At 43.2% G+C, this 13,658-nt stretch overlaps 1 protein-coding gene across 1 annotated transcript in view; it reads left to right on the forward strand.

The window, feature by feature from the left end:
- nrxn1a (neurexin 1a) overlaps window positions 1-13,658 on the forward strand; it is a 52,344-nt gene that overhangs the window by 23,968 nt on the left and 14,718 nt on the right. The window contains exons 7-15 of the mRNA XM_041066968.1: window positions 976-1,047; window positions 1,377-1,601; window positions 2,348-2,495; window positions 3,509-3,639; window positions 4,650-4,902; window positions 8,324-8,527; window positions 9,740-9,766; window positions 12,762-12,884; window positions 13,205-13,586. Coding sequence (XP_040922902.1) covers window positions 976-1,047; window positions 1,377-1,601; window positions 2,348-2,495; window positions 3,509-3,639; window positions 4,650-4,902; window positions 8,324-8,527; window positions 9,740-9,766; window positions 12,762-12,884; window positions 13,205-13,586 — 1,565 coding nt within the window. The remainder of the gene's footprint in view (window positions 1-975; window positions 1,048-1,376; window positions 1,602-2,347; window positions 2,496-3,508; window positions 3,640-4,649; window positions 4,903-8,323; window positions 8,528-9,739; window positions 9,767-12,761; window positions 12,885-13,204; window positions 13,587-13,658) is intronic.

Raw genomic sequence — 13,658 nt, forward strand, 5'->3', positions numbered from 1 at the left:
TGAATGCGCTCTGTGTTGCTTCATTAAGACTGATGGTGTTTAAACGAGGCTGCCGCTGTCAAAGTGAACCCTCCGCTGGCACATTTACATATTTAATACGATGATATGATAATCCGTGTGAGCAAATTAAGATGTATGCAGTGAATCACGCGCATGAACGATCACAGCTGTAACAATTTTGTGCATTCTATGCGGTGCAGGCACACTCCTGCACATACACACCCACACGCCTACACCATTTTGCACACTTGCAACTCTTATTATACTCAAGAATCACCCTCATTTCCCTACACGCAGACACAGAGGCACATGACACGGAAAATTAAAAAACAGAGGTGAAAAGCCAATGCAGAGGAGAAATTTTGGTGATGTTGCTCAGTCGCTCACAGGTCATAGAAGGAGGTCTGGATTAATAAAGCGGAGCCTGTGTGTGCTCGTCTCTCTCGACATCAAAATGCTCAGCACAAGCACACTCTTTACACTCACACAGCTCAGTCAGAGAGCGTAGTGTGTCAGGGAAAGGAAAGAGAAACAGAAAAGGGAAGAAGAGACAAAGAGTAAAAGCGATCATGCAAGTGGCAGGGACAAATGGGAGTTATCAAAAGATGAGGCTTGCTGGTCTTAAGGTTGTCACTTTCGTGTAAAAATACCAGAGCACTTGAATAAAAAAAATGTTTCCTGAGTTGAAAGATTAATGGATGTTTGGTCATATATTTAAAATTTCTTGTCCCTTCCTTATGTCCTCAACATTCTCTTTTTTTGTGACTTCTTTTTGCTTTTTTTTGCTTATTGTAGTAAAACACTGAGTTAAAAAGAGAATTATGACAATCCAAATCCAAGGTCCAAATCTGTGCCACGCCAGAAGTGTTTGAAAGGAATCCAAAGAGAGGGTTCATGAGTGAAGAAAAAGCTTTTTATTTAATCTAAAAGCGAATTCATGTTTTATTCTTTCCCCGTCAATCTTCTCTCCTGAAGGTGGTGTACAAGAATAATGATGTACGGTTGGAGCTGTCTAGACTGGCTAAACAGGGAGACCCAAAGATGAAGGTATGTACAGCAAATACAGCTTAAGCCAGACAACACATTATCCTCTTGTACACATAACACACATCGTTTTGTATCACAACCTCCTTTCAGGCCCTGTGAGACTTACACTACACTGTAGGGATTTTAAGTAAGTGGGATTATATTTTTGAGAGGTAGCCACAAGCTTTTGTTTTTTAGTCAGTTCACAGCTGGAACCAGCTGGCTTTATTTCAGTCCCAGACAACAAAGGGAACCATTCTGGTCTTGATTTTCACTGGACGTCATTGTAGTAACCCAATATTTTGAATGCTAGAATCCCTAAACATTTATTTTCTCTCCATCTGCTCCAGGTAAGTGGGGTGGTGTCCTTCAAGTGTGAGAGTGTGGCCACGCTGGACCCCGTGACCTTTGACACCCCAGAGTCTTACGTTGCACTGAGCAAGTGGACGGCGAAGAAGGCAGGATCCATCTCGTTCGACTTCAGGACCACAGAGCCCAATGGGTTGATGCTTTTCAGCCATGGCAAACCCCGACAGCAGCAACGCAAGGACCCACGCACACCTCCCACAGTCAAGGTGAAAAATTTTATATATATATTATAAGAAAGACTCACATGAAAACTTGAAACTAAAAGAAACATGAGTAAGAGTCTACAGCCATGCCAGCAGCTCTGTGAGGCTGCGGAGGTTTGAGCTAAATCCTAACACCAGCTAATAATGACAATGCTATCATGCTGATGTTTAGTAGGTGTAATGAGTACCATGTCCACCCTCATCCTGAACAGGATATAGCTATCTTCCTATGTTAATGACACTCTTTCCAGTAGTTGTTGAGACATTTCACAGAAAACCGAACATCAGTGTTGCTGAGAGTCAGGGGATCACTGAAGTTGTTAGGCTTCATCCTGTGGGGGACCACGAATGTTTGTGCAACATTTCATGGCAATTCATCCAATAGTCATTGAGAAATTTGAGTCTGATGACATGGTCTTCCCCAGCAGAAAAAATTCAGCTCCTTGCACTTAAAATCCAAGCTGGCTGGTTGACAGAAGTAAGAAATCCCTGTTCCAAGACGGCCACCATGTTCACATTTAAGAGAACTGAAAAACATGTTTTCCGGTCTATGTAAGTCAGAAAAATGTATAGGTTAATTAATCCCCACTAAAACTGAATGACATTGCACAAGGAACCTGATTATAAATGGTTAGACTGGAGCCCAATCACTTTATTTTAACTTGCAGCTATAATTTGCATTTTTATTGCCAGCCATCAGTGCCCCTGCTTTTTACAGAATACTGATGCTGTGTGTGTTTGACTTACAGGTGGATTTCTTTGCCATTGAGATGCTGGATGGACACCTGTACTTGCTGCTGGACATGGGCTCGGGAACCACCAAGACCAAGGCCATCGACAGGAAGGTCAATGATGGAGAATGGTATCATGTGGACTTTCAGAGGGACGGACGCTCAGGTATGCTCACAGCTCTCAACTCTGATGCAATCTCTGACCACAGAGGCTGATAAGGAGGAGGTGGAGGGTAATGACTTCAACATTTTATAGTAATCACTAGCCTAGCAAGGCCATTTGGCTGCCATCTGTCTGTTCCTTGTATTTAATTTAAACTGGGGTTATTGAATTTGATTTTAAGCATGCTATATACACCATTTTTAACAGAATCAATACACAGTAGCACTGTCTTGTTTATTGTAATATGTTGATATAATTACCATAACACTGAGACCATAATTAAAGCAATTGCGGCTTGTTTCTCATGTTACTGGTAGTGCTGTTAATATTTTTCAAAGTTATGGCCACATTTTCCATAAACCAATGCTTCCTTCCACAAATGCTGTTGATAAATACATAAAATACACTTGAACATTGGCTTTTGTGGTCTTTCATGAATATTACATCCATTTTTTTTTTGGTCTGTGTCTATATTTTGTCCCAATCCTTTGAACTCCAAACGAACAAAGTGAGCCAAATGAGTGAAACCATACAGTTTACTCAGTACATGGTTTTTAATGTTTTCCAGCCTGGTACCAATAGTTATAGTTTGCATGTCAGTGTCAATTACAGTCTAGAAACCCACAGTAGAGCAGTAGAGGCTGCCTGTCTCCTCAGTGGGGGTCTTGTTTGTTTACTGTTACTGTGCTAATGTTTAAAAATAAATGTATTAATGATTTATTGGTGATAAAATGTCTGACATATAGCACTTTTAAACCAGCACAGACTTCATGGTACTAACTAAGGCCTGTGTAGTTTTAGATTTCCATTGCTTCTGATTATAGCGGTGATGAGTGGTGGTGATGATGAGGAGGAGTACAAAGAGAAGGGGGAAGGATGATGATGACAAAGATGATGATGGTGGTGGTCATAATGGTGGTGGTGGTGATGACAGTGATGATTGTGATGAGGATGTTCACACTGAAGGTCATAATGATTACTGAAGTTGTTTTAATGTCTCTGGTTCTTTTATTCAGGAACAATCTCGGTGAACAGTGTAAGAACAGCGTACACGGCTCCAGGAGACAGTGAGATCCTGGACCTGGATGACACCTTGTACCTCGGAGGACTACCTGAGGACCGTGCTGGACTGATCTTCCCTACAGAGGTTTGTGTGTTGATGTTTTGTCTGTTGTGTGCCATATGACATGCTAACATTGATATTAGAGCTGCAACAATCAGACAATGAATTGATTGACAGAAAATTGTCAGCGCTAGAAAATTGTAAGAAGTGTTAAGTCAGTTTTTTTTTTAAGATTCTTTCTTTTTAGCATTTTTCCTCTGTTGGACAGTAGACAGTCTAGAGAGAGAAAGGAAACAAGGACAGAGAGAGGGTCAGGACAAAGGTCCCACAGCCAGAAATTGAACTGTAGATGTTGCGGTTATCTGGTCTGTGCCTCAATCACCAGGCCACCAGATGCCCTCATGTCAAGGTTTTAACCCTTATCTTGTCCTCATCTTACATCATAGTAAATTAAATGTCTTTGGGGTTTGGACCACTGGTTGGACAAAACAAAACTCTGTTACCTTGTGCTGCAGGATATTAAGCATATCATTTTTGATTTTTTTTTTTTTTGAGGGAATGATTAATTGATAATAAAAATTATTGTTAGTCCTTTACAAAAGTCATATATCTTGTGGACTTTTGGTACCAAAAATAGTCACACTAAAATAGAAAAAACATAAATGGATGTAAAATATAAGAGGTGAAATGTATATATAAAATACAGCATGTACATCGTATGGCCTGTGAGTACAGAAGAGGACTAGCTTCCCATGATATGTGGACTAAAGCTTGAAAAGTCTCTCTAGTCTACAGTCTGGACCTAAATTCAGATGAACCAGCCCATTTTGGGTTTTTAATTTAGAAAAGGTGAAACAAATTGTAAAGCAATATAGGAAGTAATCTTAAAAAATGAATTTAAGCTTAATTGAAGTACCTGAGCCAAAAATAGCTGGCAAATATGGTGATTAACTGTGCTGAAACTATGTACTTAAAACTTTCTCAAATTTGAATATAGATTAGGACCAAACACTGCAGAATGATAACATATTCTTCCTCTATTAATTACTGTGCATGCAAGTGAAACTACTCAACACTGGTGATTTCTTCCTCAGGTGTGGACAGCGCTGTTGAACTATGGTTACGTGGGCTGCATCAGAGACCTGTTTGTGGATGGACAGAGCAAAGACATCCGGCGGCTTGCCGAGGCCCAGAGGGCAGTAGGGGTAAAGCCCTCGTGCTCTAGAGAGCCACCCAAACAGTGCCTGTCCAACCCCTGCCAGCACAACGGCATCTGCAGGGAGGGCTGGAATCGCTATGTCTGCGACTGCTCTGGGACGGGTTACCTGGGACGCTCCTGTGAGAGAGGTGAGAATGGCAAGGTGGGAGGTCGGAGAGAAAGAGGACGAGATTAACTCTTCAGCTGGAGATTTAGCAGCTTGTACAGTAATTGGCATTGAGTGCTCCAGCCACGTTTTCGCAATCGAGATGAGTAAGATGACTAATTACAGTAACTAAAAAGCAACACTTTTGTGAAAAATTAATAGCATGCCACAATGCAAAACAAAAAAAAAAAACAGTCGTAATGACAGCTTTGTCATTTGCTTTTTGGCTTGAGAGCACTGAGTAATGCCAAAGGGATGAGTGACAAAAGACAGATGGTATGCAGTGGAAAGTCTGACGTTTTAAAGTGAGACATAACTCCATCAACCACTGAAAATACATTATGATCATCAGTTATATTGGGTAATAAAATTTTTATTCATTATACCTTTAAGTTATGTTTTTTTTTTTTTTTAAAGGCTCATCCTAACAGTGTGATAGTACTTGTTCTGAAGTGCGCTAAAAAAGGTACTCTCATAAAAATTTATGGCAAATAAAAAATGTGACTAAACTATTAGGCAAATATAAAAGCTTGCAAATTGAGTTTAGATAGGTTTTACCCTCCACTATGTCCCTGGTGATGGAGAGTAGGAAGGTGAAAATGAAAAGAAGATAGGTGGACAATAGGTAGAGACAGGTGGAAATAGAAAGTAAAGACAAAGAGAGAATGAGCCTGTTTGCTCAGCAGCAAAAAATAATAACAGTGCAGGTTTTCTATCTTTGGCTGTATCTTTTTTTCACTCAAAATTACAAATTGTGTGAAAGTGTGAAAGCGGGGGTCTTAAGATGGAGGCAGGGATAGGTGAGGAGCAACGGAGGTGAAAGAGAAGAGGTGGGAGGAAGCAGAGCTGCAGACAGGACTATTGGACTGCTCTGAATGTAGACTCTAGCAATCGATGGGAGAGGAAGTGTGCAGAAAGCAGGGAGCAGGAGCTGTGACAGAGGAGGGTGGAACCACCGGGCTGGAACCGCCATATGACAGCAGGTGAGGAGATGAGGAGGAATGGGAGACGGGAGTAGAAAATCTGACAGAGAGAGAGTTATGAGAAAAGATATGAATTCAGGCCGAGAGAGAAATGGAAAGTAGGGGAGATTGGCAGAGGGACTGATACAGGCCTGTTGAAAGAAGTGAGATGGAGTCAGACAAGGAGAAGAGAAGAAATGTTGTTTGTGCCACAACTGGTGACGCGTCTCAAGTGATGATTGTACTATCATCTAACAGAAGATATTCACACACACTCACACACACATTTTCTGAAGGGTGTTGATATGAAGATGTTTTATTTCGGAGGACAAACATCCGCAGTGTATGTTCATCATAGCAATTCACCCTCTCTCCTTCTCTCCGCCGTGTCTTCCTCTCTATATCTTTCTTCATCCCTCTGTGTGTGCATTGAGGGGTCACTAACTGGTGGTTCAGTGGATTAAAGGAAGCACAGATGGAGAAGCAGATGGAGAGAGTGATTGGCCATGTTTACGCCTTCTACCTGCGGTTTCTCCCTCCCTTTTTTTTCCTTCCTCACTCTCCCGCTCTCTCCTTTGTTCCCCCTCGCCACGCTCCGACTCCAAGATAAATTTTTATTTTGTAAAGAGCAGTTAAAGACATATTTCTAGCAACACATTTGCAAGATATTTTCAGTTTTTTTTTTCTTACTGTCCTGACTTCTCTATGGAAGTCTGTTCTGTCAAGAAAAAAAAGGATGAAATATTAGGAACAATGAGATTTTTAGGTTACATCAGAATTTTCAAAAGAGTAGATTCTATACAAATAGAATCTAGCTTATATCTCCCAAAAAAAAAAAAAATTATATATACACACACACATTAAATCCCCAATTAGTGCACTGTTCATTCCTGGTTGAGTATTGTTACATAAGAGCAACAGTGCCCAGCAGTTTTAAGAAATTAATGAGACCTTTAGTTTAATTTTTAAAAATTAAACTAAATATGTGTGGCCCATATTTTAAGTTTTATGTCTTCAGAAAGAACCAATGGACTTGGGATCAATAATATAGAATATCACTAGGCTTATCCTTTAACTACTTATTTTATTTGTATGGCATATCCAGCGTGTGCTACAGGCTTCAGATGATCCATTGTGTGTTGAATTTCAGTCAGTTTTTTTTTCTTCTCCTGGCAGAGGTGGGCTTCCATACTTTGTTTCTCTCTAACCCTCCTTCCTCTATTTGCCTGGTGGTGAGTCAGGTGCCGTGGTGAGGAAAATTTAGTCAGCTGTCTCCCTTATCAGAAATATGTGCACGTGTGTGTGTGTTCAAGTGTGCTTGGGTGGGTGTATGTGTGGCTGTTAGTTATGTTATCTGTGATATAACAGGCCAACCACCTTCTTTTTTCCTCAAGTTAATGAGGGTTCATTTGCATTTTAGCCAAGAGCTTTTCTCCCTTCACCCCCTCCTCCCTCTCTGTCTTGCTCTGTCCCTATTTTCTCTCCCCCTGCTCTCACTTTACTAAACCCTCCTCTGTTCACACTTAAATTCACTCACTTATTCTGACATGCACGCACACACACACACACACACACACACATACACACACTATCTCTCTCTTTCCCTCCTTCTCAGCTCATCAGTATTCATGAGGCCTCCCTCTCTTCCTGTTCTCTTGTTTTTGCCTTGGCTCCAAACGTCTCCCACAGAAACAGGGAGAGCGAAAGAGAGAGAAAGCGAAGGAGGAATGGAGTGGAGAGATATAAGAAGCAGCGAAGAAGGGGGAGAGGGGAAGATAAAGACACAGAGACATGGAGAGTGTGTTTAGCTGTGTATGTAATTGGCCAATAAAAAACAGGGTCCTCAGAGGTAAACAGTTTAGCTGTCGGGGATTGGCCCCAGCAGGTAGCAGAGAGAGAAGATTATGAATATGTAAATGAGTATGCAAAAGACATTAAAGCGGGATCACCTGAGCTTGTTACATTATGACTCCAGGGTCCAGGATGTCAGCGACGGTGGCTAACACACTCACCGCCATGCATTCTGATTTCACCGGATAATAGGGCCAGCCAACCAGCTGCAGCTATTTTTGCATCCTCTTTTGTAAGGCAGAGGGCGTGATGATGAATTAAGGGTGGAAAGTGATGGGGTAATTTTGTTGGAAGCCCGTTTTGAGTTCCAACATGACGTGGCGGGGGGAGCAAGGGAGTGTAGCCACACGGCAACATACTTTATCATTTATAAATCTGGTTCCCTCAACGTCAAATAGCCTTTGTCTCCTCCCACCTCATGTGTTTTCTCCTTGTCAATCATCTTTTCTCTTTCTCTTTTTTTTTGTTTTTCTGATTCTACCCACCTCATTCTCCTCCACCGTCATCTCTGTCTTCTTCTGCTTGCCTTTCACTTCTTCCCTTCCTCCATCATTCACTCCTTGTCTGTCTGTCTCTGTCCGTCTCGTGCAGATGCGACGATCCTGTCGTACGACGGCAGCAAGTTTATGAAGGTGCAGCTGCCTGTGGCGATGCACACTGAGGCGGAGGACGTCTCGTTACGCTTTCGCTCCCAGCGGGCTTATGGCGTTCTCATGGCAACCACGTCCCGTAACTCCGCAGACACCCTTCGTCTGGAACTGGATGGGGGCCGTGTCCGACTCACTGTCAACTTAGGTACACACATGCGCACAAACATGAAGATTCTTAAACATTATTTTAATTACCTGTCAGGGGAATGCAGCTGATTCTGGCCTCTTGGCTGTTTCTTGCATAGGAATGTCATTAAATGTTGATTAATAATTTGTTGTCCCTGGAAAATAAACTTAATTCTCCTGCACTGTTTACACTCAGTATATTCAAGACATGGGTTTCACAGACTGCGGCTGATAACTTTTAGGATTTGTATTGATTTCATAGTATATATACACCTTTGAATGCACACATACACACACACAAACATGCACAGCTGAAGGTTAGTGGTATTGTTTTTGTTTTGAACAGAGGGTCAAGCCTCAAGCTGCATTCTCTGCTCACTCCCAGTGGACCTGTGCATCCCTAACACCTTCAACAATCAACACAAAGACTCACAAACTGTATAAATGCCTACAAAGAGTATACTCCACACATAACTGCAGGAAACGTACATCCCTCAAAATTTTTGTGCATTTCTCCTTCTCAGTTCAACACATTTCCATTTTCACTTTCACAGTCACACACGCTCACATAAATATATAAAATACATTACACATGCAAGTACACACATAGACTTAAAGAGGGGTGCATGTGTTGGTCTCTGGTTGTCTGCAGCCACGTCTCTTCTGTGGTTGACGCCACACGACACACCAAGGCATCATGGGTAAAAAAAAAAAAACTATTATAATAATGATAACTAATAACAAAACGGGCTGAATCTTCCGGCCGTTTGCGGAGATTTGTGCTCTGGATGGGCGACAAAAATTATGGGATGTGTTCAATGTCATCAGACAAACTGACACACATGACCCATCTCAGTCTCCAGGTGCTTTAGATTGGTGACTGAAACTGTCGCTCAGGCCAGAGCAGCCAGTGAGCACACTGCTCATGCTGGGGACGCACCGCTCTCCTTAACGTGTCACTGGTCAATGTGAAGATCCACCAATCTTTTTCAGATTTTGCTCTTTACTGGCTAAAAAAAAAAAATTAAAGTCACAGAAATTCACACTGTTGTAAGATAATACGCTGTCCAGCTTGAGGTTCTGTGACAAAGGAGAGCGTGTGTTTCCCAGCGGTGTGTGTGTGTGCATGTGTGTACATATGAGTGCAGGGTGTGTCGATGTGTGCGTCCCCAGGGCGTGGAGAGTATGTGCATGTGTGCAGCATTAACCCTCTGCTCTGCTCTCCCTCCAGACTGTATCAGGATAAACTGTACAGCCAGTAAGTGATCCTCCATCTCACCTAACCCCTCCCCCTTCCTCTGCCTCCTCAGTATGTGTGTGTGTGTGAGTGTGTGCGCTGTAGTGTGTGTGTTTTTGTTAATGTGTCTGTATACTTTTCACTCTCTCTGTCTTGTCAGTCCATCCAATCATAATCCTTGATTCAACATATATTTGTACCATGTGTCTGTGTGCATATACTGTACGTGTGTGTGTTCAACAGGGGAGGTGCACATATGCGTGTTAGTGTGTGTTAGTGCATGTTCAGCTACACCACAGGAGTGGTGTGATTTTTGCTGAGGGCCAGGGTTTTCCATGTCGGCCATTTTAGTAAAGACGGATAGACAGAAGAGAGGACGGTGGGGGTTGAAGGAAGGAAAAAAAGTAAAGAGAAGAAGAAGAAGAAGGGGGATAATTTAAATCTGAGTGTGAGGTGTGTTGAGAAGTGTGAGCTAAAGAAGCAGAGACTAGTAGCTGGTGGATGAATGCAACTCAGAGCTGCGGGCTAATTACTTCTCCTTCATGCTGGAGACAAAAGACATGTTATCCCTCTGTTTTTCTCTGTCGCACCTTCTTTCCAACGTCTGTCAGGTTGTTGCTTTCTTTGTTTGATTGTTGTTTCTCTCTAAACTGTACATGGGGGATTTTTGGGTAGTGTTTCATTCAGTGAATGTGAGCGAGTGGCTGTGCGTTCTGTATTCTTTTCATTGCCCATCTGTGTGTGTATTTTCTGGGTGTGTTTTCCTGTGTGAGTGTGTGTGTGTGTGTGTGTGCTTCTGTTCATGCTGCTGTTCATGCTGAATCCCTGATGAAGTTTAATTCCCTCACATGGAGTTTCTCTGTGTCACGACCACAAAAAACGCGAGAGTGAGAGAGAGAGAGAGAGACGAATGCTCTGTGACGGCAAAGAGGTGGTGAAATGGACGACTGCAGTTGCCATAGAAACCCTACTAGCCACACAGCGCCGTTGCTATCCCGTATGTCTGTTGGCCGATTTTAGACCGGTTGTTTCAATGAACATTTCAGTAGGCAGCCACTTTTCTGGCACACTGTGTGCATACAATAAATTATACATCTGATATTCGACGGGAAAGAAAAAAATTTATTTAACAGCCAGGCGCCACTGAAATAGTCCACTCAGCAGTCAAATAAAAGCCTTGGCATGGTAGAGATTCGAGGCTTATCCAGCAGAAAAGCCATTTGTTATTTGGAGCTAATGAAATATGAAACGCTCTTTGTCATTCTGTTTTCATTACCCTGCTTTTATAATCTCCAGTAGCTTATGTCATTTGATTTGAAATGTATTTCCATCTCAACAAACAGTCCCTCTTGTCTTTGTCTCTGAATTGTCTTGCCTCGTTGTCTTTTGGTTTGATGGCACAGAGCGCAGACTGTCTGCTGACCGCCAGTAGCTCAGCATTAAACTTCACCTCAAAGCTCACCGTGCTGCTAAACGCACTGTTAGCACTGACCTAAAATAGGTGCACATGTGTGTGTGTGTGTTTGTGTTTGTGTTTCTCCTCGTTCCCAGGCTGACACAGATCACTGCCTCACTCTCACATCAGTCTGCTCATTTTTTAAAATTTTCGGTTACATATGAAAAAACACACACTCATAAACTCACACATACATACACATATTCTCTCCTTCACTCAGTGCTAGGCAGTGATCCATGGTAACAGGATGAGATGCTCATGCCCAGAGCACAGCTGAGTCTCCTCAGGGGAACCCTGTGTCCTCTCTGAAGGCACAACACACTCTTTTAGCTTTGGAAACACACTCACACACATGCATAACACACTACCATATCCATTTTGATTGACTTTTCATAATTAATTGCACTCATGCTTGCGTGTCTGTCTGACTGTATGCCTCTCTCTTTCTTTAACTCTCCACCTGTGTGTGTGTGTGCGTGTGTGTGTGTGTGTGTGTGTGTGTGTGTGTGTGTGTTGTGTGCACAGCCTGCGTGCCTCCACGAGTGATGTAGGCATGCTTGACATTTTCTGCAGCAGAATCCGTTCGGGTCAGTTTACTTCTCACCTCCCTCATCATTACCTCCTATAGGTCACCGTAAGCAGACTCACTCACACCCCTCAAACCAACAGGGCTTGGAGGAGGAAAGGGAGGGTGTGCATGTGTGTTGGGAGGTGGTGGGTGTTGTGTTCAAAGATGGTGGGGTGCTTGTAGAGAGTAGGCGGAAGGGGACGCGGAGGTTTTGGGAACAGTGAGTCTGTCAAATGTGTGCAGTCACCTATGTGAAGATATGAGCTGGTAGATGGGCAGAGAGAGCGAGAGAGACATCATGAGAGGACAGCTCAGCTTCTTTCATTCTGCTGCACATCAGCACCTTGGAGAGCTCTCTGATGTTCCTCTGTGGGTCTAGTGCCACCATGAGGCTCACTGCAGTATTGCACTCTTATGGAAAATAAAAAAGATCCTGCATGCAGGCACACAGGCTAATATATGTTATAAGTGTGGGGGCGAGAGGATTGTGGGGCGGTCTAGGAGTCAGGGGGGTGCAAACGTGCTATCTGTGCATGTGTGGGTAGTAGGTGGTCATCATGGCGGTGTGATCTGTGCCACAGATGGATTGTCTCGGCGTGGGCCTGTTGTGACTCACAGTCTCCATCTTAGGCATCCATGGCATCCATTTATGTAAATCTTTATGTCTGTCTGTGTCACATCATCTGTCTCGCTGTCGTATCTGCAAAAAGACCTGTCTGTCTATCCATTGAGAGAGAGTGTTGACGTGGAGGTGTTTGTCTCCCCAGGATATGTATGGTTCCTCCTTTCCTCTGCTATTTCCCTACATTCCCTCATTTTCTGTCCTTAAATTTTAATTCAACCTGCCTGGCTCTCTGCTTCTCCTCCTTCCTCTGGTTTTCTCTCTCTGTCTCTGTCTCTCTACATCTCTATCTCCTACTTCTCTCTCTCTCTCTGTCTGACTCTCTCCACCTCTCTGTGCATATGTTAATGGTGCTCTGGGCTATGTGTAGGTAAAGGCCCAGAGACCATCTTTGCGGGGTCGGGCCTCAATGATAATGAGTGGCACACGGTGAGGGTAGTCCGGCGTGGCAAGAGCCTCAAACTCACCGTGGATGACCAGCAACCTGTTGAAGGTAACCATAGCAGCCAAACTTAAAGCTTTTCACCACAAATGACACTACACTCTACGCAGGTCCTGAGTTGGTGTCTAGACTTCTGCTTGTATTCTGTGTATTATTTTAGAGAACATGTACATTATAACTGTACACCAATGCACTAGTTTTTACATTAGTAGTAGTATTTCTATTAGTGCCTGTTGCATCTGTTTGAGCTGTTATAACAGTCTGTCAGTGTTAAAGAATTATTAGTTAGTATTAGTTTTAGTATTGAACAGTTCCATTTGAAACCCAACTTTCCGTAGCCCCTCACCTTTGAAGTTTACCCCCGCCACCAGGTCAGATGGCGGGCGACCACACCCAGCTGGAGTTCCACAATGTGGAGACGGGTATTGTGACGGAGAAGCGCTTCATACCTGCCGTGCCCTCCAATTTCATCGGCCACCTTCAGGGCCTGACGCTGAACGGCATGCCGTACATCGACCTGTGCAAGAACGGCGACATCGACTACTGCGAGCTCAATGCTGTTATCGGCTATAAGAGCATCGTGGCTGATCCTGTCACCTTCCGCTCGCGCTCCAGCTTCGTCACGCTGCCCACGCTGCAGGCCTACTACTCCATGCATCTCTTCATGCAGTTCAAGACAACGTCCCCCGACGGCCTTATTCTCTTCAACAGAGGAGACGGCAATGACTTCATAGTGATAGAGCTTGTTAAAGGGTGAGCTGGACAATGCACAGTGTGTAGTATTTACATTACACAAGTCAAGGTGAAATTTCAAATATGAAAAAG

This window comes from Toxotes jaculatrix, chromosome 21 (genome assembly GCF_017976425.1).
Source record: "Toxotes jaculatrix isolate fToxJac2 chromosome 21, fToxJac2.pri, whole genome shotgun sequence".
Lineage (NCBI taxonomy): Eukaryota > Metazoa > Chordata > Actinopteri > Toxotidae > Toxotes > Toxotes jaculatrix.